This window comes from Lynx canadensis, chromosome A3 (assembly GCF_007474595.2).
Source record: "Lynx canadensis isolate LIC74 chromosome A3, mLynCan4.pri.v2, whole genome shotgun sequence".
Lineage (NCBI taxonomy): Eukaryota > Metazoa > Chordata > Mammalia > Carnivora > Felidae > Lynx > Lynx canadensis.
The window spans coordinates 4836123-4859791 of NC_044305.1; the positions used below are offsets into that span (position 1 = coordinate 4836123).

The 23669-nt window shown below is 47.9% G+C and overlaps 1 protein-coding gene across 8 annotated transcripts in view; it reads left to right on the forward strand.

Annotated features, from left to right (window-relative positions):
* The window catches only part of LOC115509926 (serine/threonine-protein phosphatase 4 regulatory subunit 1-like), an 83284-nt gene that overhangs the window by 34920 nt on the left and 24695 nt on the right, over positions 1–23669 (forward strand). For 6 of the 8 annotated variants that reach the window (XR_003967523.1, XM_030309320.1, XM_030309317.1 and 3 more), the window contains 3 exons: positions 6027–6133; positions 7410–7552; positions 16154–16300. Coding sequence is in view for 7 of the 8 variants with exons in the window: in XM_030309320.1 (XP_030165180.1) it covers positions 6027–6133; positions 7410–7552; positions 16154–16300 (397 nt within the window). In the remaining variant the exon portion in view is untranslated. Of the gene's footprint in view, positions 1–5400; positions 5909–6026; positions 6151–7409; positions 7553–16153; positions 16301–23669 lie in introns of those variants that run through there. The other 2 variants (XM_030309321.1, XM_030309323.1) reach the window with 2 other exon arrangements.

Below are 23669 nucleotides of genomic sequence, written 5' to 3' on the forward strand. Positions count from 1 at the left end.
TTAGGTGGTGAAAGTTCCACGTACACTTGAAGGGAATGTGCATCCCAGTATTTTGGGGTACAGTATCTTAGAAACGTCAGTTAGGGCAAGTTGGCTGAAAACACTGTCCAGGTCTTCTGTGTTCTTACTTATTTTCCGTCTGCTTGTTCTGTCAGTTACTGAGAGAGGGGTGTTGGAATCTGCAGCTGTGATTATGGATTTGTCTGTTTTTCAATTCTAACAGCTTCTTTGGTGTATTTTGAACCTCTGTGCTTGGGTGCATACACATTTAGTAGTGTTCTGTTTTCTTGAATAGATTGATCTATCTATCTCTGTGTAATGCCTCTCTTTGTCCCTAGTAAATATTCCTTTCTCGGAACCTTACTCCCTGAATTTAACATATGCACTTTCCTTTGATTACTGATTGGATGATATATTTCTGTTCGTATGTTTATTTTTAACCTATTCATGTCTTATATTTGGAGTGTAGTTATTATAGAAGGCATATAGTTGGGTCTTGCTTTTTTACCCAATTTAATAATCTCTGCCTTTTAATATGAATGTTTAGGTCATACACATTTGAAGTGACGATTGATAGGGTTTGGTTGGTTTATTTTATTTTTTATTTTTTTATTTTTTTTTTATTAAATTTTTTTTTTTCAACGTTTATTTATTTTTGGGACAGAGAGAGACAGAGCATGAACGGGGGAGGGGCAGAGAGAGAGGGAGACACAGAATCGGAAACAGGCTCCAGGCTCTGAGCCATCAGCCCAGAGCCTGACGCGGGGTTCGAACTCACGGACTGCGAGATCGTGACCTGGCTGAAGTCGGACGCTTAACCGACTGCGCCACCCAGGCGCCCCATCTTTTCGTTTTCTTTTTAAAAAAAATTTTTTAACGTTTGTTTATTTTTTGAGAGACAGAGACAGAGCATAAGCTGGGGAGGGGGCGGGGTGTGGGGGGGGAGTCGCAGATTCCAAAGCAGGCTCCAGGCTCCGCGAGCTGTCGGCACAGAGCCCGACGTGGGGCTCGAACCCGTGAACCATGAGATCATGACCTGAGCCAAAGTCGGACGCTTAACTGACTGAGCCACCCAGATGCCCCCTTTTCGTTTTCTATCGACTCCACTCGTCTTGCTGTTTTTCTCCTTTGCTGCTGCTTTCCAAGAGGGGGTGTGTGAACATAAACAATTTGTATTTCATATTTGAAATAGAAGAATCATTTCTTTGGACTTTTTTTGCTTCCATTTTTACGATTCCAGTTTATCTTCACTATCGGCTTATTAGTTAAACTTCCTTTAATAAATTTGTGTTGGTTGTTCTGGGGAGTATAATGTACTTCGCTGACTTATTACAACATGTATTCCAATGAAATGATGCCACTGTGCATACGGTGCAAGGTCCTGCGTGAGCACGTCCTGAGAGTACAGACTATGCTCGCGGGGGCTGCCGTTGCCTCTTCCCACCTTTGGTGCTCTTGTTTTTCTGTAGTGCACGCCATCATGCATCCCACCCACCGTACCTTGCTACTTTATTTCCTGGAGATATCCAACCATCTTCTTTTTTTTTTTTTTTTTTTAATTTTTTTTTAACGTTTTATTTATTTTTGAGACAGAGAGAGACAGAGCATGAATGGGGGAGGGGCAGAGAGAGGGGGAGACACAGAATGGAAGCAGGCTCCAGGCTCTGAGCCATCAGCCCAGAGCCTGACGCGGGGCTCGAACTCACGGACCGCGAGATCGTGACCTGGCTGAAGTCGGACGCTTAACCGACTGCGCCACCCAGGCGCCCCTCCAACCATCTTCTAAAGCAATGAAAATGAGGAACATACTTTTTTGATATTTGCCATCATTTAGGCCGTTTTCGTGCTTTTCATTTCTTTTTGTGAAATGCCCATTCTCACTTGGCATCCTTTGGCCGCAAGAACCTCCTTTTCGATTCTTGTTAGTCTAAGACTGCTGCCCGTGAATTCTCACAAGCTTTTATCTGAAACAGTCTTTATTTCGCTTCCATTTAGTTAATAAATTTTAATTTTGAGCGTAGTTTTGGATTTCAAGAAAAATCAAGCAGAGCATGCAGAGTTCCTGTATCCTTCACTGTCCGAGCACGTCCAGCCTTTCCAGCAGCCCTTCCGCGTGTTTTTTTTTTTTTTTTTTAATTTTTGTTTAATGTTTGCTTATTTTTGAGAGAGAGAGACAGAAAGAGACAGAGCATGAGCAGGGGAGGGGCAGAGAGAGAGGGAGACACAGAATCCGAAGCAGCCTCCATCCAGGCTCTGAGCCGTCAGCACAGAGCCCGACGTGGGGCTCAAATCCATGAACCGTGAGATCATGACCTGAGCCGAAGTCTGGCGTTTAACCGACGGAGCCCCCCCCCCCCCCAGGCACCCCAGCCCTTCCGCATGATAATCATGCTTATTTTAAAGTCCTGTGTGATCGGTCTGTGTCTGGGTCCCATGTCCTCCCCCTCCGTGTCCTCCTGCCTTCCTCCTGCACATCTTTACCCTGAGCTCCCTGGCTCACTCCCCTGTGTTCTCCTCCCCTCTCTTGAGGGTCTTGTCACTGTCCATCTTTGTTCATTTGCTTGCCTACATCCCGGTGGGAGCTGTGCCCCTCAGGGCAGGCCCTGGAACACGGGCATCTCTTGGCCCTGCGTCTGGGGCTGGGTAATTGGGCTAACTCACAGACTCACGACAGTGACCGCACCAGTGGGTGAGAGAAGGAAGAGACGAAGACATAAGAGGTTACTTCCATGCTAAGAGTTCCAGGGAACATTGCTGAGTAAAATTGAGTCATCCACTTTATATTTCAAAAAATTCACAAAAATAACACATTCTTGAAACATTTAGCAATTTCAGGAGTTCTCTGAAACAGGGAGTCTCCCTCCCCCTCCACTACAGTCTAAGGTAATATATGCTTCCAGACTTTTCCCTAAATGAGTGTATGCATATACAAGTAACGTGTATTGCACGTACATACGTAAACATAGTTTGTATTAAGAAATGGGCTCATACTGTATATAAAATTCTTCACGTCATCTTTTCATTTATGGTATCACAGGCGTCTTTCTAAGTCAGTGCATATCTATCGGTAACTTTGAAACTGCTTATACAGCATGCCCATGGATAGATCTAGCATAACTTATTTAAGCTTCCCTCTTTTGGTAGACATTTTAATTGCAGTTCTTTGCTTGTGTTGTGATACTGATGGCTGATGCGCTTGAGGGCTTACCACGGGCCAGGGACCATGCCCTGAGCTTCCGGTGGCTGAGCTCATCGAACTTTCTAATGCTTTCTGAATCACGCACAGTTGTTCTCTCTCCTTTCTCCTCATTAGCATAGCTGGCACTGAGAAGGACTGAGCCTGATGCTTCTGGACTGTGCTCATCCACTATGACCTCTCCAGGTCATTCCAGCCCAAAGCAGCCAAGTTTTCCAAAGTGTTGGTGCCAGAGCACTGGCGTGTGGGAGTCTAGCTTTCCCGTTCTGTATTCACTGCGGCGGATACACTGTCGCTCCCTGCTTCAGGGGCCCTCTCTTGCCCCTCTCCTCACCTCCCTTAAGAGGGCAGGTCCCTTGCGACCACTCGAAGCTGGATTCAGGTCTGTCTATCCATTCTATGGCCCTGGAAGCAGATTGGGGATCTTAGTTGCTTGATTTCCCAGGGGAGGCCAACCTGAATGTGGTCCAGTGAAATGTAATCAGGGACTTTATAGTGTCTGTTTTCGACTTTCCCAAACCTCCTGGCTGCCAGATCTCGACCTTTCATCCCAGGGGTGGTATAAGTCTCTCCGAGGACAGGCTTGAGTTGATGGATTTTTTTCCTGTCGTGTGCTGGGCCAAACGACTACCTCTTTGAATTCCACATTTCCAGTCTTTTCCTGCAAATCAAGGTGGGTTTGCAACTTCAGCTAATTCTGATGTACGGCCAGAAATGATGCGTGCTGTTCCTGGGTTGTGAGGGGCTCAGAGGAGCAGGCAGAGGCAGGCAGGGGCTCCTTTCCATTGGCTCCAAGAAATCTTTCCAGAGTGCCTGTCCCTCATCTTGGGCAGAGGCCTCCAGGCCACAGCTGATCACACTGACTTTCCCTTGTATTAATGTCTTTGTTTAAAACTGCTTTGCTGGGGCGCCTAGGTGGTGGCTCAGTTGGTTAAGCGTCCGACTTCGACTCTTATCGTGATCTCATGGTTTGTGGATTCAAGCCCCACGTCAGGCTCTGTGCTGACAACTCAGAGCCTGCAGCCTGCTTCAGTTTCTTTTTTTTTTTTTTTTTTTAATGTTTATTTATTTTGGGGACAGAGAGAGACAGAGCATGAATGGGAGGGGCAGAGAGAGAGGGAGACACAGAATCGGAAGCAGGCTCCAGGCTCTGAGCCATCAGCCCAGAGCCTGACGCGGGGCTCGAACTCACGGACCGCGAGATCGTGACCTGGCTGAAGTCGGACGCTCAACCGACTGCGCCACCCAGGCGCCCCCTGCTTCAGTTTCTATCTCTCTCTCTGCCCCTACCCCACTCGTGCTCGTGCTTGTCTCTCCCTGTGTCTCAACAATAAATACACATTGAGAAACAAAACAAAACAAAACGCCGCTTTACTGAGGCATATATGTCATGCGATAAAATTCACCCACCTAAAGCACCCAGGTGGATACGTGTCAACAGTCACGCAACCCTCAACCAGAGGCACATTTGAACATTGCCATCACCGCCTTGTGTCCTTGTTCTTGCTTTTGCCCTGTTCCTCGCTTCCTCCCCACTGCGGACCAGGCAACCAGCGATTTGTGTCTGGAGGCGGAGATTTTGCCTTTTCTAGAATTCCTTATAAACGGAATCGTGTGTCGTGTTGTCTTTTCTCTCTGGGTTCTTTTCCTTAGTAAAATACGTTGGGAAGTTATCTCCGTTATTACCACTAGGCCTGTTCCTTTTTAGCGCTGCATCCTAGTCCATTGTATGGACAGTTGGTGCCTTGTGTGTATATTCCCTCGGCGAGGAACATGGAAATTCGTCCACTTTGTGGCTATTGTGAATCGCGCCAGTATGAACATGTGTGTACAAGTCTGTATGTGGACATAAGTTTTCATTTCATCTGGCCAAATACCTAAGAATGAATTGCTGGATTGAATGATAAATGCATATTTAGCTTTTTAAGAACCTACCGTTTTCTAAATTACTGTACTATTTTGCATTCCTACCAACAGTATCTGTGGGTTCCTGTTGCCTCATATCTGTGCCAGCAAAGGTGTTGGCTTTTAATAAAAAGCCAGCAAAGGTGTTGGCTTTTAATAAAAGTATTAATTTTAGTTATTTTTTTAATTTTTAAATTTTATTTTAAGTAGGCTCCACGCCCATTGTGGGGCTTGAACTCACGACCCTGAGATCAAGACCTGAGCTGAGATCAAGAGTCGGATGCTTAACTGACTGTGGCCCCCAGGTGCCCCTCAGCAGTTTTAGATTTACAGAAGAGTTGCAAAGCCAGTACAGAGGGTTCCTTATACCTTTAATCTTCTAATGAGATGGTTCTCAACCAGGGCTGATTTTTGCCCCCATAGACCTGTCGCAATGTCCGGAGACCTAGTTTAGTTGTCACATCATGGGGTGGGGGGCAGCCAGGGGGATTCTACTGACACCTAGTGGGTAGAGGCCATTTGAGATTGAGGTGGCCGTTGGACGCCTCTTGGGACCTTTTCCTTCTGCATGTATTGGTCACTGAATTCCCGCCTACTGTCATGGAGCCTCTCTTCCGAGTCTATCTAGGCCTGAAGAATCAATCCAAAAAGGAGAAAGTCGTTTTTCTCCAGTTCCAAGTGGACAGTTTCAACCTCCAGTGACCACCAGACCAGAGGACACAGGTCTGGTTCCTATAGGACAGTGACCCACATGGGAATGACTATCTTTGGACGTTCCTTGACCGTCTCTCCTCCCTCTGGACAGAGGTCACTGACTGCTTTGTTCCTTGGTTTTACTACCTGCCCTTCACACAATGCCTGTAATTAGCATACCGCCACTCAGTGTTGCCCAAGTAACTGTATAGATCATTTCTCATCTCCACAGTCAGATTATTGCCAGAGGGCTGAATGACATCCTCCGGGACTTCAGTAACAATGAGGAGGACTTCTTAACGGTCATGGAGATTGTGGTCAGATTGTCAGAAGACGCAGGTGTGTATAAGGATTGTGTACGTTTATTTTTTACTTGTGTATTTCCAAGAAATTGCGTATAACCACCGGTAGTGAATTAAAAAGAAAACCTGGGTATTGATCGAAAATTTTAAGCAATGTCTAAGCATGAATGGATATTGTCATCAACAATGGGTGTCTTATTTGGCATCAAATTATCCTTATTTTTAGAAAATTAGAATGACTAATGGCCATGAATGCCATTTGCCCTGGCAGTTAAGGCCTTTTGTATTTCATGCATTTTGCCCGACTGTTGGTTGCTAAGAAAGACCACATCAAAAGAAGTCTTTTGGATTAGAACAATCCCAGTCATTAGTTTCCGTCACCTGTAATCTTTGTAGGCTGATCTTGATTTCTCTCTCTTTCTCTCTCTCTACTTCTCCATGATTGCTCTCCCGGGAGGAAAGCACGCTGCTGGGTGGTAGACACTGAGACGTCCCTCCTCGCCCCTCCTCCCCCGTGCACGCAGGAGTGAGTGGTGGGGTTACCAGTACCGAGAGCTGCCCTGCGCCCCCCGACCCCCCATTTGTAACGATCAGTGAACAGCTTCAGAAAGTTTCTGAAATCTTACACTGCTTTAGATTTTGATCATTTTCACTGAAAATAGAAAAATAAACATTCCATATAGCTCCTGTATTAGTTTAAAATATTCAGATGAATATGACACAATGCTTTTAAAAAGGCCCAAGTGGATGTTTTGAATCCTTAAATGGGTTCTCTTTGTAAATGAGTCACCATTTACAGTGCTGAAGCAATTATATATTTGTGTTAAATTTAATGTGGTATATTGGAGCTAGAGCCGCTCTTTTGTTTAATGCTCTGCCTTAGAAATAATTGGGATGCGTGGATTGTGGGGGAGTGCATTTATGAAAGAATTATTTATAATGTATACATTCCGGCTGGAATTTAAATAAGCACAACCCATAGGTCTGGCATATGTGCCATTAGTTGTAATGGCTTTTGGACGCTGGCCCAGCGTTGCAGACTGCCTGCTCCCTCCTCGATTTATATATGGCTTGTTATAATAGAGTTGTCATTCTCCCTTCCTTTTATGTTTTTATATTGCTGGATAGCTTATTAGCTTTTTAAGCCTGTCTGTAGCATAAATACTCTAAACGGGAAATGATTTTTAAACTGCGTTTGTCTAATTTCCTTGATGAAGTATTTTAGTAAGAAAAGCTAGAAACTATCGCCATACACTCTGTGAGATGCTTGGCTTATTCTCACACGATTCTTTTCTGATTTTTTATTGCTGCAGAGCCCACGGTGCGGACCGACCTGATGGAACAGATTCCTCCCATTGCCGTCTTTTTACAAGAAAACAGATCGAATTTTCCAGGGGTGCTCGCGGACTATCTTACACCGATCGTAGTGAGGTACCTCACGGATCCGAACAACCAGGTGTGAAAAATTGTAACCTTAAGATCTGTGCAGCGAATTCTCCTTAGTCATATTTGTAGCTGATAGCCATAATTCAGAAAACAGCTTTGTGGAGTTAAGCGACTCAAGAACAAAAGATCTATTTGTGCTCGGTTCCTCCAATTGTTCAGGCAGATAGCGCTCATTCTTATTATCATGAGATACTTCTTTTTTTTTTTAACTTTTTATTATGGAAATTTTCCAACACACAGCGGTAGAGAGAATATTAAAATGAATGTTCGTGTACTCTCTACCCAGCTTCGACTGTCATTAACATTTGACCAGTGTTTTCTCATTTATCTTAAGATAATCCAACCCAGATAAAAGCATTTCCCAGATACCGTATCATTTTTACTGTAGATGCTTTGGTATTACTCTCTGAGAAATACAGATACTTTTTAAAACACATAATAGCAATCCCATTATCACATGGATAGAATTTATGAATAGATCTTTGATATTTCACTAATCTCTAGTCATTGTTCAGATTTTTCACTTTTCTCAGAAATCTGGTTTCATGCGGGCAGTCTCTTTAAATCAAATCCACATGAGGTCCATATATTACATTTGATTGATGTACCTTTTACAATTTCTTTTAATTTGTCATAATTCATCCTCCCTTTTATTCCTCTGCTCCAAGGAAACTAAGTCATTAGACTATAGGATTCCCCACATTTGGGATCTGGCTGATTACATCCCCATAGTGTGGTTTGAAATGTTCCTCTGTTCCCAGTACTTCCTACGAACTGCTAGTTAAGTCTACAGCCTTGGTCAGACTCAGAGTTTTGGGTTGTTGGATAAGAATCCTTTTTAGGCCCTGCTGCTGTATCAGATCAGGAAGGACAAAAGCAGTGTGGCCACTGCATTTGGGTTTTGTCAGCCTTATCTGTTCTTTACAAAATTCCCCACCATGAGTTTGTATTGATATTTCCACGTTAAATTGAGGGCTTAATCCACGTAAATCCATGTAAATTATAGGGCTTTTACTTATTTGATTTTATATTTGTAACTCTTGTGTTTTTTTGTTGTTTTGTTTTTGTCTTTTTACACGGTACACATCTTGCTTTTTAATGGCATTAGTGTGTGTGTGTGTGTGTGTGTGTGTGTGTGTGTATCCAAAATAAAAATGCCAGTATGATTACTAACAGTTTGGTGGGATAACTGAATATAGTTTAAGGTTTCTTTGCCATTCTTTTTGTTTTCGGACTGTCTCCCACTAGAGATGCACAGTCGCACAGTCGTATTAACATTAGTATTAATGAGACTGTGTTTCAAAGTTACTTGTATTAACCCTTTTTGTGCCTAAGCTCTCAACTTGATCTGCCATTAGGCTCATTTATCTTCATTTATTTTTTAGTTTTAGGAATTGCTTTAGCTTTTACATTGGGATTTAATTTAGACTTATAATAATTATTTAAGATGTTTGTACATGATTCCAAGTCAAAACTGTAAAACAAAGCACATTCAGAAAAATCTGACTTCTATCCCTACCTCCCCCATCTGTTCCCTACTCCTTCTGTAGAGAGCCATTTTTTCTACGTTTTGACTTATTCTTTTTTTCTTTAAAAAAAAAAAAAGTTTATTTATTTATTTTGAGAGAGAGCAAAAGAGACAGAGATGGATCATGAGCAGGGGAGGGGCAGAGAAAGAGAATCCCAAGCAGGCTTCGTGCTATCAGCACAGAGCCCAAGGCAGAGCTTGAACTCACGAACCATGACATCGTGACCTCAGCCAAAATCAAGAGTTGGATGCTCAACAGACTGAGCCACCCAGGCGCCCCTTAGGTTTTAATTTATTCTTACCTTTAAAAAATACACACAGGGGGGCCCCTGGGTGGCTCAGTCAGTTAAGTGTCCAACTTCACCTGAGGTCATGATCTCGCAGTCCGTGAGTTCGAGCCCTGCGTCGGGGTCTCTGCCGACAGCTCAGCTCAGAGCCTGGAGCCTGCTTCGGATTCTGTGTCTCCCTCTCTCTGCTTCTCCCCTGCTTGCAGTCCGCCTCCCTCTCTCTCTGTCTCTCAAAAATAAATAAACATTAAAAAAAAATTTTTTTTTTTTAGTGCACACAAGTGGGTAACTCTGAGCAGATACGCGTACGTCCTTGTGTTCCTTGTTCCTTTCTCAGATGCAAAGTGGCGGGCCATGCCTGATGCTCTGTCCCTTGCTTTCCCCACCATCCAGGGTATCCTGCAGATCCCTCCTTTGCAGTCTAGGCAGAGCTCCCTCATCCCTTTTTCCAGCAGCAAGCTCCTCCACTGCGAGGATGGAGCGTAGTTTATTGATCGACATTTGGGTTCTTTCTACTTTTTCTGTCACTTCAGAATTGTTGCCACAGGTAGCCTCGCAGCCTTTCTATTTGTCAGTTACTCTGGGATTTGCACAAAGGCTAAATGTATTTTTTTTTAAGTTTATTTATTTATTTTGAGAGAGAGAATGGGAGCAGGGGAGGGAGAAGCGAGAGGGAGAGACAGAATCCCGAGCAGGCTCCGTGCTGTCAGTGCAGAGCCCGACGCGGGCCATGACCTGAGCTGAAATCAGGAGTTGGATGCTTCATGAACTGAGCCACCCAGGCACCCTAGAGGCTAAATGTATTTATAATTTTTAATGATATGCCAGGTTTTCATTATTACTGTGTTCAGATAGTTCTGCCATTTTGGCTTGCTATTTCTCCCTTGCTCTGAGCATTTTTAAAAAGCAAATACTTGAGCTGTTAACTATGACAGGATTAAAGGTAGTGTTCCAATAAGGAAGACAGTCCTTCTGTTTCCACTCTCCTGATGTCAGTGTTTTGATTACTTTTACATGTTCTTGTCTAGGTGCTTCCGTCTTCCCCCACATAGGTCTGAGCTTAACGTGATGCAGTTTTCCCCATCCATTCATTTATTCCGGCGGTTTCTGAGTGCCCGATATGAGCCAAACGTGGTGCTTTGTGCTGGGGATAAAGACCTGAGTAGGACCGATTTCCTGCCCCAGAAAGCGAATCTGCACATAGTGGACATTGTACATCTTCATAATCTTCCTGTTTTTACTTTGGTTGAATGCTTAGCTTTCTTCCAGCTTTTTTGATACGGTAGATGCAGTGAGCATCTGTTCTTTTACCTTTGGATATGTTCTTGAAAATGAGATTGCACTGGGTCAGAGAACTTGACATTTCCTTGACCTTTGTCATAGATCACTGCCATCTGTTTGGTTCCAGAAGGGGAGAGGCTAGAACGGTGGTTTGGACCCCAGGCTCTCGGCTGTGTGTGCCCTGTGACAGCCAGACCCACTGCCCTCGCACGGTGGCCACTCCTTTTGCCTTGGCGTCTCTGGAGCTCAGGTCCCCAAGAGGCCCTTCCACCCCCTCACCGCAGCCTGCCCTCCCTGCTCGGCCACCGCGCTGAGCCTTCACGGGTCCCTGAGGTCCTCCTCGGCTGTCCCCTCCCTCATGTCCCCCTTTCTGGTCTCTCCACTGGTCCCCCCCCCCCCCCCCCCCGCCCCCCCAGTTGTGTCCTTCTGACAGTGCCTCTGCCGCTCTGGTCCTGCCTGCCCATCACAGCCCTCCTGCATCACGGAGGCTGAGTCTGCGGGGGGGGGGGGGGGGTGCGGTGCACTGATCGGTGCCATCGCACATTTATGGATTCGATCGCAGCCGACTGCAGCACTGTCCACCTACCCTTTCACTTGTCCCTGCTCAGCTGCTCCCACGTCGCCCAAGGCAGCTCTTTCAGGCCTCTGCCACTGTCATCAAGCCTCTTCACCTTGCCCTGCCTGGCACCAAACAGGTGACCTGGCCTTTGCCTCCACAGAGGAAATAGAGACCTTCAGTCTTCATCCCCTCCCTCGATGAGTGGAAGCCGCGTCTGCTTCTGCCAGTCCCCCGGAGCCGCAGCCTGGGGCCATCGGAATCCTCCCTTCTCTTGCCTCCCTCGCCCAGCTGGACCTTGCCATGTGTCCTTTCTGTCCACGATAAACATATAACTCTTGAGTGCGCCCCCTCTTCTCCGTTCTTATCACCTTCAAACATAGAAAGGCAGCAGAGTCCGATCTCCCCGAAGGGTTTTCCTTCAGACTCTGCAATGCCTTCGGGCACAGCCGACTCCATGGGCCGCCAGCCCCCCACCCGCCATGGCACCTCCAATTGGTGCCTCCCCCTCACTCTGCCCAGGCTGGTAGCCTTGCTCCTTCCAGACGCCCCTCTTCTCCTCCTCCTGTCTAGCTCTGCCTCACTGTGACTGAGGCCAGCCCTTTCAGAAATCCCCCCTCCCACCCTGTGGGAGTGCCTCACGGTCCCCCAGGGGGTGGTAAGATCTGAATTAGGCCCAGATCCAGATTCTTTTGCATATGAGAAGGGTGGGTGTGTCCTGTCCCCGGTCCCGGAGCGTCTGCAGCTCAACCCAGGCCTTCCTCGGTCCATCATCATCATCGGGTACTCTTTCTGGCCTTTGCACTTGCAGTGACTTGTGGGAGGTGTGAAATCACAGAATCATGCCTGGTGTCGGTATCCTTACTGTGGTCGCCAGTACTGTGAACAGCTTCCGTTTCTTGATCTCTCACCATGTGATGCACCGTGCTCCAGGATTAGCGAGGATTATCTTGTTTACCCTTCCTAACCACCCTGCAAAGTAGGGGCTCATTAGTTCCTCTTTGTTTTAGAGGTGAGGGAGCTGAGGTGCAGAGAAACGTGGTTGTGTGTGCTGGGGCGCGGCTGAGCTGGAGAAGGACCCTGGGATGCCGGGCTTGGTTTCCTGAGGCTCATCTGGTAGATGTTTGGGGATTGCCCGGGCTCTTCTGGATCCTGTAACTAGTATTTTCTCTACCATTTTAGACTCTGAGCACTGACTGTAGGAACCGCGTCTTAATTTGATACATCTCTGAGACCGAGCCCAGGGCCTGGGACCCGGTATAGTTGGAGTGGAGGGCTGTAGAACTGAATCAGCCGACTCCATTCGCTAGCGTAGCCACATTTCTTCAGCTGTCCTGAGCTACTCGCCTTCTGTCTCCGGGGGAATGGGTGTCCCAACCCCTCTTCACATTTGATGGCTTCATTTCCCTCTCCGTTCCCGCTTCTTGTCTCCTAGCTGCCTTACTTTTCCAGTCTCCCGCACTGGCTTTTCTCTTTTGAGTATCATCATGCCTACATCTCCCTCAGCCTCCTGTTCCCTGGCCTTGACCCTGAGCGGACCACTGCCGAGCTTCTTGACAGAGGAGCGTCCGGAGCCTCTTCCCTGCAAGGGCTGCCAGCCAGGCGGCAACCCAACCCACTGCAGCCGATGCCCCGAGAGCCCGTGGAGACGTGTCCTGCTGGGGACTCAGCTGTCTTCCTGTGAAATCCAGTGTTTCTGTTTCTTCAAAAATATTTTTGATCTTTAAAATACCGTGGAATATTTTAATGACACGAGAGGACTGTGTGATAAACACCCGTGTACCTGTTGAGTGAAGGGGGCTACACTCAACAAATGTTAGCCTTTTGTAGTTTTGCCTTAGACCTATTTAATTGCTTTCTTTATAGGTTACAGATACGGTTAAAACTGTGCTGTGCCCCTTCTCATGCCATTCCTCTCCCTCTCTCCCCTTTTGTAGGAAACTACCACCCTGAGCCTGGGGTGTCCCTCCCATCCAGAGTCTTAGACTCCCACCGGTCATGTAAGCGGCCCCGAGTAAGAGAGTGCCTTGTTTCAGGTGCTTTAGAACCTTAAATCAATGGCATCAGACCGTACTTTGCCTTCTGCCCCTTGCTTTTATTCCTCCGTTTTAAGGTCTAGCCACACTGATCCAGAGAGCTCTTGGTCATTCATCTTAACTATTTGAAACTATTGCATTCATACTTTTTCCACAATTTATTTATCTTTTGAGTGACTTCTTTTTTGCCTTTACTTGATCTTTTTGCGCCCTTGGTCACCATTAACTACTTTCGGGTTTTTGAAGAACCTTTCTTGGATGTCCCCTGGCCACTTAACGTTGCTCTCCCCCATGATGGGGCACAGGGCCGACCGGGCCACATTCTCCGTTCCTCCCGGAGCTCGTCGTCAAGCAGATGTGCACCAGGGTCACCTTACTGCCTCTATCTCTGTCTTGGTGACTAGCCATATGATTTCGGTGACAGTGAAGCGGCATTCATTTGGGGGCCACTGGCCCCCTCACACCGTTCTGAGCCCTTGGTCGTGTCCCCCATGGCTGCCCTGGGAGGTGGGTGAGGCCATCGTGCCCTTCTGTGGACAAGAAGCCGAGGCTTGCCCGAGGGGGCCCAGCTACTGATTGTGGGATGCAGAGGAGGCGCAGCCTTGAAACCACTGCGGTGTCTCCTATGGGCGACCCAAGTGTCCCCCCAACCCCTTGCCTGCCTGCCGGTCTGGTCCTCCCCAGGCCCTGGCCCTGGCCCTGGCCCTGGCCCGCCCTCCACGGTATCGTTTTCTCACCGTGTCGGATTCCCTGGGTGATCCCCTCTGCCTCTGCGGGCACGTGGCTGCCTCTCACCCAGGCCTCCAGAGCTGGCGCGTCCCCACAGCCCCCTGATGGTTCTCCCGGGGCATCTGTTGCGTCGCGTCGGGCCCTCAGACTCCAGCACCCACTCCTGTTCTTTTTACCTTCGGTCATGCCCCTCTTTCCACGTCTTCCATGTGGTGATCGGCGGTAGCCCGAGACATAGTTGATTTTCAGGATCGTCCGCAGTGACCAGCTGAGCTCTCTTCGGCAGGGCAGCGTCTCGCAAACCTCCCCTCTCCTCTCTGTGCCCCACCCCCCGAAACCACGCCTCGGTCAAAGCCAGAGCAGCTGTGCCCCGGGACCCCTCGCCCGCCCTTGCAGCTTTCAGGGCCGCTTGAGGCTTCTCACGGGTCACCCTCCCCGAAGCCGTGTCTGGTCTTGTCACTCCTCTGCTTTCCCACGCGCGGGGCTCCCAGTGTCCGGGAGTCATCGCCAGAGGCCCCAGCCCTGCCCGACCCCAGCCGGCCCTTCAGCCTCCCTTCCCTGGGCCGCCCGTGTCCCTGTCTCGAGTCTTGGCTCATGTGCCGTGCTGTCCTGTCCCCATCCCTTGCTTGCTCTAGCAGTGCCCAGGAGCGGCCGAAACAGCACCACAAGCCAGGGGGCTTAAAACGGCGCACGTTTATTCTGTCACAGATGCGGAGGCTGGAAGTCCCAGACCCAGGTGTCGTCAGGGTCACGCTCGCTCTCCAGGCTCCAGGCCAGAATCTGTTCGTTGCCTCTTCCGGCTTCCGGAGGTGCCGACCCCCTTGGCTGCTGGCCGCGTCCCCAGCCTCTGCCTGTGTCTGCATGTGCTGCCCCCTCCTCAGTCCGTCCTCCCCCCTCGCCTCTCTCTTGTGAGGAGACTTGTGATTTCACTTAGGGTCATCCTGGCAATCTTGGATGGCCTTCCGGTCCTTACCGTGACCCCCAATCCCATCTGCGGAGACCCTGTTTTCCAAAGGAGGTCGCGTTCGAAGGCCCCAGAGATTGGATGCACACATAGCTTCGCCCACCGCCCCCGGCGCCTAACCTTGGCTTCTAACCGCCTTTGACGTTCTCCTCCGCGTCCGCCCAGGCCCTGCCCTTCCTGCCTGCTGCGCCTCAGCTGCCACCTGGGACTGGGGCCGGCCCTCCTGGTCTGCGCTGCTCTCCCGGTCTCTGCTCCAGGCACGCACCAGAAGCTCAATAAGCGTTTGACATCTCAGAGTTATTGGGGGCTTTTGCTGCCTCTAGTTGGACACCAGCTCCTGTCACCTCAGCCTGGCAATATTGCCGGGGCATCATCTTTTCTCTCCCCGCCCCTCCCACGGGGACTGTGGCAGTAGCTGCCTTGCCGACCTTTCTGCCCTCGGTCTTTCATCGCCTCCAATTTACTTGGAACGCCGCTGCCGGAATGATCTTTCTAGAAGACTGTTTTCATCTTGTCACTTGCTGGGAGGCTTCCACGTCAGAGTGCCTGCGTGGCGTCTTTTGTTACTGTCGTCTGCCAAGCTGCCACTCTGTCTTCACACCCTCGGCCCCGCTCCTCTTTTCCTGCCTCAGCCTCACTGTGCTGGGCCGCGTCTGCCATTACCTGGGCTGTAAATTGGAATTTCCTGCGCTTTCATTTCCCCAAGCGTGTTCTCTGGGCAGCTTCCCGGGATCCCCCCCGAGTTGCAGTGTTTGCTCGCCCCCCCCCCCCCCCCCCCCCCCCCGAAGAACAAAGAGCTCGTCGGCCTGGCTCCTCTCTGGTCTGGACTGAGGCGTCCTCTGGGTCCTGTCTTGCAGGGTCTTCTCTGGGCCCCTGCCCCCCGGCCCCCTATGTGTGCGTAGGCGAGTGTCTGCGTAGAAAGCTGGGGTACAGGTCGTGAGGGAAAAGGGGGGGCATGTCACAGACCGATGGGGGACATGCCTTGAGAGGGGTTCTGGGGAAAGGGATGTTTGGCCTGAGAGGAGAGGAACGGAGGGAACCAGCCCGGCAGGGGGAGCGGCGTATTCTAGGGCCTCTGGGAAGAAGTACAGGTGGAGGGCGGGAGGCCTTGTGTGGCCCATGCACGCGGCAGGGGACAGGGCCAGCTTGGCACCCTGCATCGGGAGTTTGGGTCCCGAGAGCACCTCCGCTCGTTCCGTGTTTCACCTTTGGCCTTTTGTCCTCTTCTAGGTTAGAAAGTCAAGTCAGGAAGTGCTCTTGATTCTTCTGGAACAAGATCTAATTTCCCAGCACGATATTGAAAACAATGTGTGTCCGATCCTGCTGGCACTCTCTGCCCCAGACAGCGACGACGAATATAAAGCAGAAGCCGTGAACGTGAGTCTGTCTAGGGAACGACAGCCCTACACCCTGGTGGACGGTCCCAAGCTCGGAGTGAGCCTGACTGGCAGTATGACAGGTGTTCGGTGTTGGCCAGCACTTGCCCGAACATGGCTCCGGGCGATTTGGCCTCGGCCGGAGAAGGTCCACAGTTCGGACGCGTGCGTGTTTCGAAAACATTCATCCTTGGATCGACAGTTGTTTCAAGACAGCAGAGCTGTCGAAATCAAAGTTTAGGCAGAGTTGAGGCAAGATACAGACTTCTGCCGGGCGAGATGCAGAGATTTATAGGCCAGTCAGTCCTTGAACCCACTGGGATCATGGGCCTTGTTTCCCAAAGCAAGGGGCCCAGTGTAGTATGGGAGATGGTTTTGGGTAGTCCTTGGGCAATTAGGAAAAATCCAGTCGGCCTGTGTGTCTGTTTATAGGTGAGGACAGGCCGGACGTAGGTGTGTCAGTGGGTATGAGAGTCCACTCTGAAGAGTGCAGCAGTTTGAGAAATGCCCTATTCAAGTATCGGTGCTCACACCAGTGAAAGGTGTATAGTGAGAGGACTAGGACAAATACTCCATTTTCTTCTTTGACTTCTAGGGGCGCCTGGGTGGCTCAGTGGGCTAAGCGTCAGACTCTTGATTCCAGCTTGGGTCATATCTCATGGCTCGTGAGTTCGAGCCCCGCGTCGGGCTCTGTGCTGACAGTGCGGAGCCTGCTTGGGACTCTCCGTTGCCCACTCTCTCTGTTCCTTCCCCACTCATGCTCGCTTCCTCTTTCTCTCTCAAAAATAAATAAATAAACTTAAAAAAATAGTTAATTTTGTGGCATCCCTGGGTTTGTATGATTCTGTACCCACTGTGAAGTGACTGTATAGTCGTGGACTTTCTCCTTGCTTCTGGAACCTTCACTCACGAAGTAGCTGCTAATGAGCCAGTACCAGCTTTCACGTATCGCCTTAGACAAAGACTCCCGGGCTTAGACGAAGACTCTCGAAGACTCTCGTGCCTTCTCCTCTGTGGCCCGAGGGAAGGGTACCCGCGGCCATCTTGTTTTGTGCGGCTGCTCCCCTGTCCGCTGACCCAAGCAGACGGTGCTGCACGGCACGCCCCCTCCCCCGCCCCGTGTTTCTCTTACAAGGGTAAATACCCCAGAATTATCCTAGCAGTTTAGAAAAATCACACGTAAGGATTTAAAAAATCCTGGGCCTTATTTCTGAATACAATAAGATACAGGAGATGGCTGTTTTCTTGGTTGAAGAAGAATGAGGTGAGAGAAAGGGATTCTTTCTCGAAGTGAGGAAACAAGCAGCACGGAGCTAGAAAATTCTATTGTAGCATGAGAGCGTTTGGTAATTCTTCTTCATTTATGTAGAAGTTTTCCTCAACTGTGAGTTACAGGGCTGGCTTTTTAAACTAATTTACGTTTTTGCATATTCCATATGTTTGTAAGATGAATCAGGCTGAAGAATAATTGATTATTAAAATTCAAATTCTCCAGGGTTCTTTTATAAATTTCAAGTTTCCGTATAAGAAATTAAATTTATTTTGCAAAATGAACTCGGATAATGGCATTTAGTTGGACTATTTGGCAGTTGAGCAGTGAACTTTGCCAGCTAGATCTTTTTTGTTGGAAAGTTGGTTAGGCAAGTACCCAAGGTTACGACCGACAACCAAGTATCTTATCCTGCCAGCCTGATAATACCGTGAAAAATAATGCTGGAGGCATTTTTGCATGATTTTTATTTGGTTTTGTTTTCAGCCACTACATTCTTGCCAGCAATATTCTTTTTCCCCTCCTCCTCTTCCTCCTCCTCCTTTTTTCTTCTGGCGAAAATATTTGGAAAATACAACAAGCCTTCAAAAAGCTATCTCCACAAATCACTTACAGAACAAATTAGTTTACATAAATTGTGTTTTTCATTCTAAGTGAGTGACTGATATCATTACTTGAATGTGAAAGCTTCCAGACGTGGCTGCAAAGAACGTTTAGTCTTGAACCCTTTGCAGGCCAGGATGCACCCACGTTTCAGGGTATTTCTGGAGGAGCTCCCCTTCCCTTCCCATGGAGCCCTGTTGGAAGCAGGATTCAGGCTGTCTTGTCCAACCCCTGCATGCTTTGGTCAGATTCAGAAGCTGTTCTGTGTCCCTTTCCTGGAGCCCGAAGGCCAAGAGGGGGTCGTTCCTGGAGAGGACCCACCCCTCGGACACCCTGTGTCGAGGTGCACAGAGGGCACCGTTCTCTTCAGCTCAGAAGTGACAGGATGGGCAGAGACAACATTTCCTTCCCCAAGGAGAAGCCCACACGTGTGGTTTACAGAGCTCCCCAAGGAGGGCAGGGCTCTCAGCTGGTCCGTGAGTGACCCCCGAACACTGTGAGCACCCACACGTGCTTGTGAGGTGACAGGTGAGGAGAGCAGTCAGTTGTGCTGCTCCGACACCCTCGTGCTTTGGACTCTCTTTCCAGCCACGCGGCGTGAACGTGGCCGCGGCCCACCACACGGACACACACACACACACACACACACACACGTGGGCGCGCGCGCGCGCTCCGAGAACAGTGCGGTTCTCTGCGTCTCGCCCAGAGGAACCCGGGTGCCTCTGGAGGCAAAATGTGCATCTGCACTTTTTTCCCTTCGCTCCCATTAGAGGCGACAGTCAGCTCATGCTGGTGCCGGCGACCCTGGTGTGCACTTGATTAGGGAAATCAGAGGTAGCCAACGAGACGTGGCCTGGGCATTTGTAAATTGAGTTATGCGATGGAAATTACAGGCTGGTTTCTTCCACCCTGCTTTCTCACGGGCACACGCATTCCGGTTCGTGAAATCTCTCCCTATCTGGCAGACGGCGCCCGTGACCCCCTCCTTCATGCAGTCAGAAGGCTTGCTTCGTCATCTGTCTTCTGTCATTTAGCAATTGCGCTGGGTGTTGATTCCTCCTTGAGAAGTGTGAGCTTCTGAACACAGGTGGCTTTCTCCCATCGGCACCCAGCACAGTGCCAGGCCCAGAGTCAGTACTAAATAAATGTTAGTTGTTGAATGAATGAATCGGTAGAGACCGGCAGCGCCACATTCTGTAATTAGATCTAGACAGCATAAACAGGCCACCGGAGACCAATTAGAGTTCCTCTTGCTCGCAGGAAGGCCATTAGCATTCTGAGATTATAACTAATTGTCAGAAGCCTATTTTTCTCTCTCAACACGTTTTCACATTCAGGCTTCCTCGTTTTTTGTCGTCATTCCTATTCTTAAGCTCATTTTTATTTGCGCATTTCCTTAAAAAGAAGGCTGTGGTGGTGTCTTCTAAAGAACAGTTGGCTCCGAGTAACTTTGTGAAGATGGTCATTCCATGCGACTCGTTCCCGGGGCCACCAGAATATCGCTTCCTGTCACTCGGCGCGCTGGCCGGCTTTTAATGATTCTGGAAGTGTTTTCTACGGGTCGTAATAAGGTCACGTGGGTGTGGCGGAGGGAGAGGGGTGGCTGGAGATACTGGGCTCTCTTCAGTTGCCCGTTACCCTGGATACGGGAGCCCTGCGTGCTCATTTATTGTGGCCACCACTCTGTACAAGTCTGCCTCGAGCCGGGTCAGAGAGCTGTGTCCTCCGAGCTCGGCGCGCAAGCCTTTTCATGTTGTGGGGATAATTTCCCCTCCCCGCAGCCCTCCCCCCTGCCCCCCCTCCCCGCCACCTTCCCGCCACTCAGTGTTCTTCCCCCTCATGTCTGCTGTGTGCAGATTCCACGTAGACTAGCGGGTGAGCTGCTGACCCAGGCAGTGTGTGCAGTGAGGAAAGCAGGTTCAGAGACAGGAAGCCCTTCCTCCCTCCCTCCTTTTCTCTTTTCCTCCCGACCCCCCACTTTTTTCTTTTGTGGGGGGCAGTGGGAGAGTTCTTTAAAAATTTGGGGGGGTGGATAATTTCTCATTTTGTTTTGATTTTCAACTTGTAGAAAATTCTCAGGAATGAACTCTTGAACTCTTGCATACCCTCTATCCAGCTTCTCCAGGAGAATTTATTTGAGTCTCCCCCCTTATGCGTGTGTGTACGCGCACGCGCGCACACACGCACACACACACACACACACAGATACACATGTATGTATGTGTATGTATTTATCGGAGCCATTTGGGAGTGAGAGACATTATGCCCCTTCAGTCCTAAATATTTCAGTGTGTATTTCCTAAAGACAAGGAAATACTCTCTTAAACAACCATAGCACATTGATCAAAATCAGGAAATCTAGCACTGGTACAATGCTGCTATCTCCTCCACAGTTCAAGTTCAGATGTTGTCATTCGTCCAGGATCCAGTCCTGGATCACTAGGTGCATGGAATTGTCCCATCTCTTCGGTCTCCTTTTATCTGGAGCAGGTCCCGAGCCTCTGAGTTTTGTAACGTTTCCATGTGAAGACACAGGCCAGTTCTTTGGTAGGATGTCTCCCAATCTGGGTTTGTCTGATGTTTCCTCATGATTGGATTCAGGCTCTGTTTGGCAAGAAACATGAAGTAACATGTTCTCATGTGTCCTGGCGGGAGGCCCAAGACTCCAGTTTGTTCTGAAGTTGGCCTTTGTTGACTCTGGTGACTGGGGAGATAGAGGCGGTGTCTGCCCAGCTTTTAGGGACTTCTTTCCCCTCTGGACGTAAGAAGGGGAGTTACTTTGAGGCTTTGTAAGTGTGCTTGTCATCAAATTTCCACCCACTAGTATAGCGTCATTGACTGTTCGAGTCCATCTGCCATGAAGAGTGCTCCCTTCTCTGTCATTTGCTTACAGTTTGCTGAGGATTTTCCCATCTATATTCAAGAGGACTATTGTAGGCAATTTTCTTTTCCTGTTATATTTCTTGTCAGGTTTTAGACTCTGGGTTATTTGGGCCTCAAGAAACGAGTTGGGAAGCGTTCCTTGCTCTTCTGTTTTCTGAAAGGTCTTATTCAAAATTGGTGTTTTTTTCCCTTTGAATATTTGCTAGAATTTAAATATTTGTTAGAATTTACCAGTAAAACCTCTGGTCCAAGGGTTTTCTTTGTGAGATGGCTTTTGATAGCAGATCCAATTCAGATAGGGGGTTATAATCAGATTTGTTATTTCATTTGTGTCATTGGGTAAGTTGTGTATTTTAGGGAATTCATCTAAGTTGTTAAATTTATTGGGCTAAAGTTGTTTATACTATTTCTGTATCCCTTCTTTAATGCCTGTAAGATCTGTAGTATTTTCCCCTTTCATTATGACAGTGATAGTTTGTCTTATCTTTTCTTTCTTTCTTTCTTTCTTTCTTTCTTTCTTTCTTTCTTTCCTTCTTTTCTTTCTTTCTTTCTTTCTTTCTTTCTTTCTTTCTTTTTCTTTCTTTCTTTCTTTCCCCTTCCTTCCTTCCTTCCTTCCTTCCTTCCTTCCTTCCTTCCTTCCTTCTTTCAAGTTTATTTATTTATTTTGAAAGAGAGAGACAGAGAGGGAGTGAGTGGGGGAGGGACAGAGAGAGGATGAGAGAGAATCCCAAGCAGGCTCTGCACTGGCAGTGTGGAGCCTGACTTGGGGCTCAAACTCACAAAGTGTGAGATCATGACCTGAATCACTTAACCCACTGAGGCATCCAGGCGCACCTCCCCCCGCCCGCCTTTTTTTCTTTCATGATCAGTCTCGCTAGGGCTTTATCAATTTTATTGATGTTTTCAAAGAACCTACTTTTGTCTTTGTTGATTTCTTTATTGCTTGTTTTCTTTTTCATTGGTTTCTACTATTATTTCCTTCCTTCTACTTACTTCAGTTTGCATATATTTTTCTAGCTTATTAAGGAGGAAAAACTCCTTTTAAGCCCATCTTTTCCCTTTTAAGCATGCAAAGCTTTTACGTTTATATCTTTGTGCTATTTTGACCCTCTTATTAAGGAACGATGTTGCTTCTGATAGCAATCTGCATCTTGTGGTCTACTTCGATGTTCGTAGAACTCCTCCGGGTCTCTTACACTTATGGTTTGTCACAGTGTACGCATGTGTCCTTTTACTCTCCTCATTAGGTGTCTTTACATTTCAAGTATTCCCGCTTTCGTGAGCATGGAGGTGGCCTTGCTTGTACACCTAGTCTGACCGTTTCTGCTCTTTAATGGGAGCATTCAGTCTGTTTATGTTTAATGTAATTATTGATTATATTGGGATTGAATTCTGCCATTTTGTTATTTTTTTCCATTTGTCTCGTCTGTTTTTGTTCCTCTGTTCATTCTTTCCTGCCTTCTTTTGGGCCAATTGAGTATTTTTGTAGTGCTATATTTTAATTCCTCTGTGAGTATTTTCAAAACCTATAACACCTTGCAATGAAGTCATTCCACACCCTCCTTCTCCTGTTTTGTGTGCTGTTGTTTTCACACACATTGGGACGTATACCTTCCTTATGAACCTGATAATACGGTATTGCAATTTTTGATTTAAACGATCCTATATTTTGAAGAAATTAAGAAAAGAAAAAAATAGCCTCACATTTTTACCAGTTTGGGTAGTCTTCCTTTCTTTCCTGGATCTAAAGTTCCATCTGGTATCATACCTTCAGCCTAAAGAACTTCAGTATTTTTTTTAGCTTGACTGAGGATGAAATCTCTCCATTTTTTATTTAAAAATATCTTTATTTTGCCTTCATTTTTTCTTTTTTCTTAGAGAGAGAGAGAGAGAGGGGGAGAGGACACACATGAGTGGGGGAGAGGGGTGGAGGGAGAGAGAGAGAATCTTAAGCAGGCTGTATGCTCAGCACGGAGTCCCATGTGGGGCTCGACCCCACAACCCTGGGATCATGACCTGAGCTGAAATCAAGAGTCAGATGCTCCACCGACTGAGCCACCGAGGCGCCCGCCTTCATTTTTGACTGATGGTTTTACTAGATACAGACTTGTGGCTCTACAGGTTTATTTTTGTTTTTTCTGGCATTGCTTTGAAGGTCTCGCCCTGTGGTCTTCTGGAGAAGCGAGCTGTCATTCATACGGTCCTGTATTAATAGTATCCTTTCTTCCTCTGGCTACTCTTAAAATTTTCCTCTTTATCTTTGCAGAGTGAATGCTTATCCTGATTTGCGTTTATTGAACCGTTTGGATTTGTGTGCTGGTGCACTGCACCTGACCCGGGAAATTTTGGCCGCTGTTCCTTCGCGTGCTTTTCTTCTGTGTACCGTTCTTGCTTTCTCCTTTCGTTCTGGGACTTAGACCACACAGAGTCGGGGTGCTTCACGCTGCCCCACATGTCTTTGAGGTTCTGTTTGGTTTTTTAGTCATTTTCTCTCTGATGTTCAGATTTGATCATTTTTATTGATCTGTCTTTAAGTTCAGTGACTCTTTTTGTCATCTCTAATCTGCTGTTTGGCCTACCCATTAGGTTTTTAATTTCGGTTGCTGTATTTTTC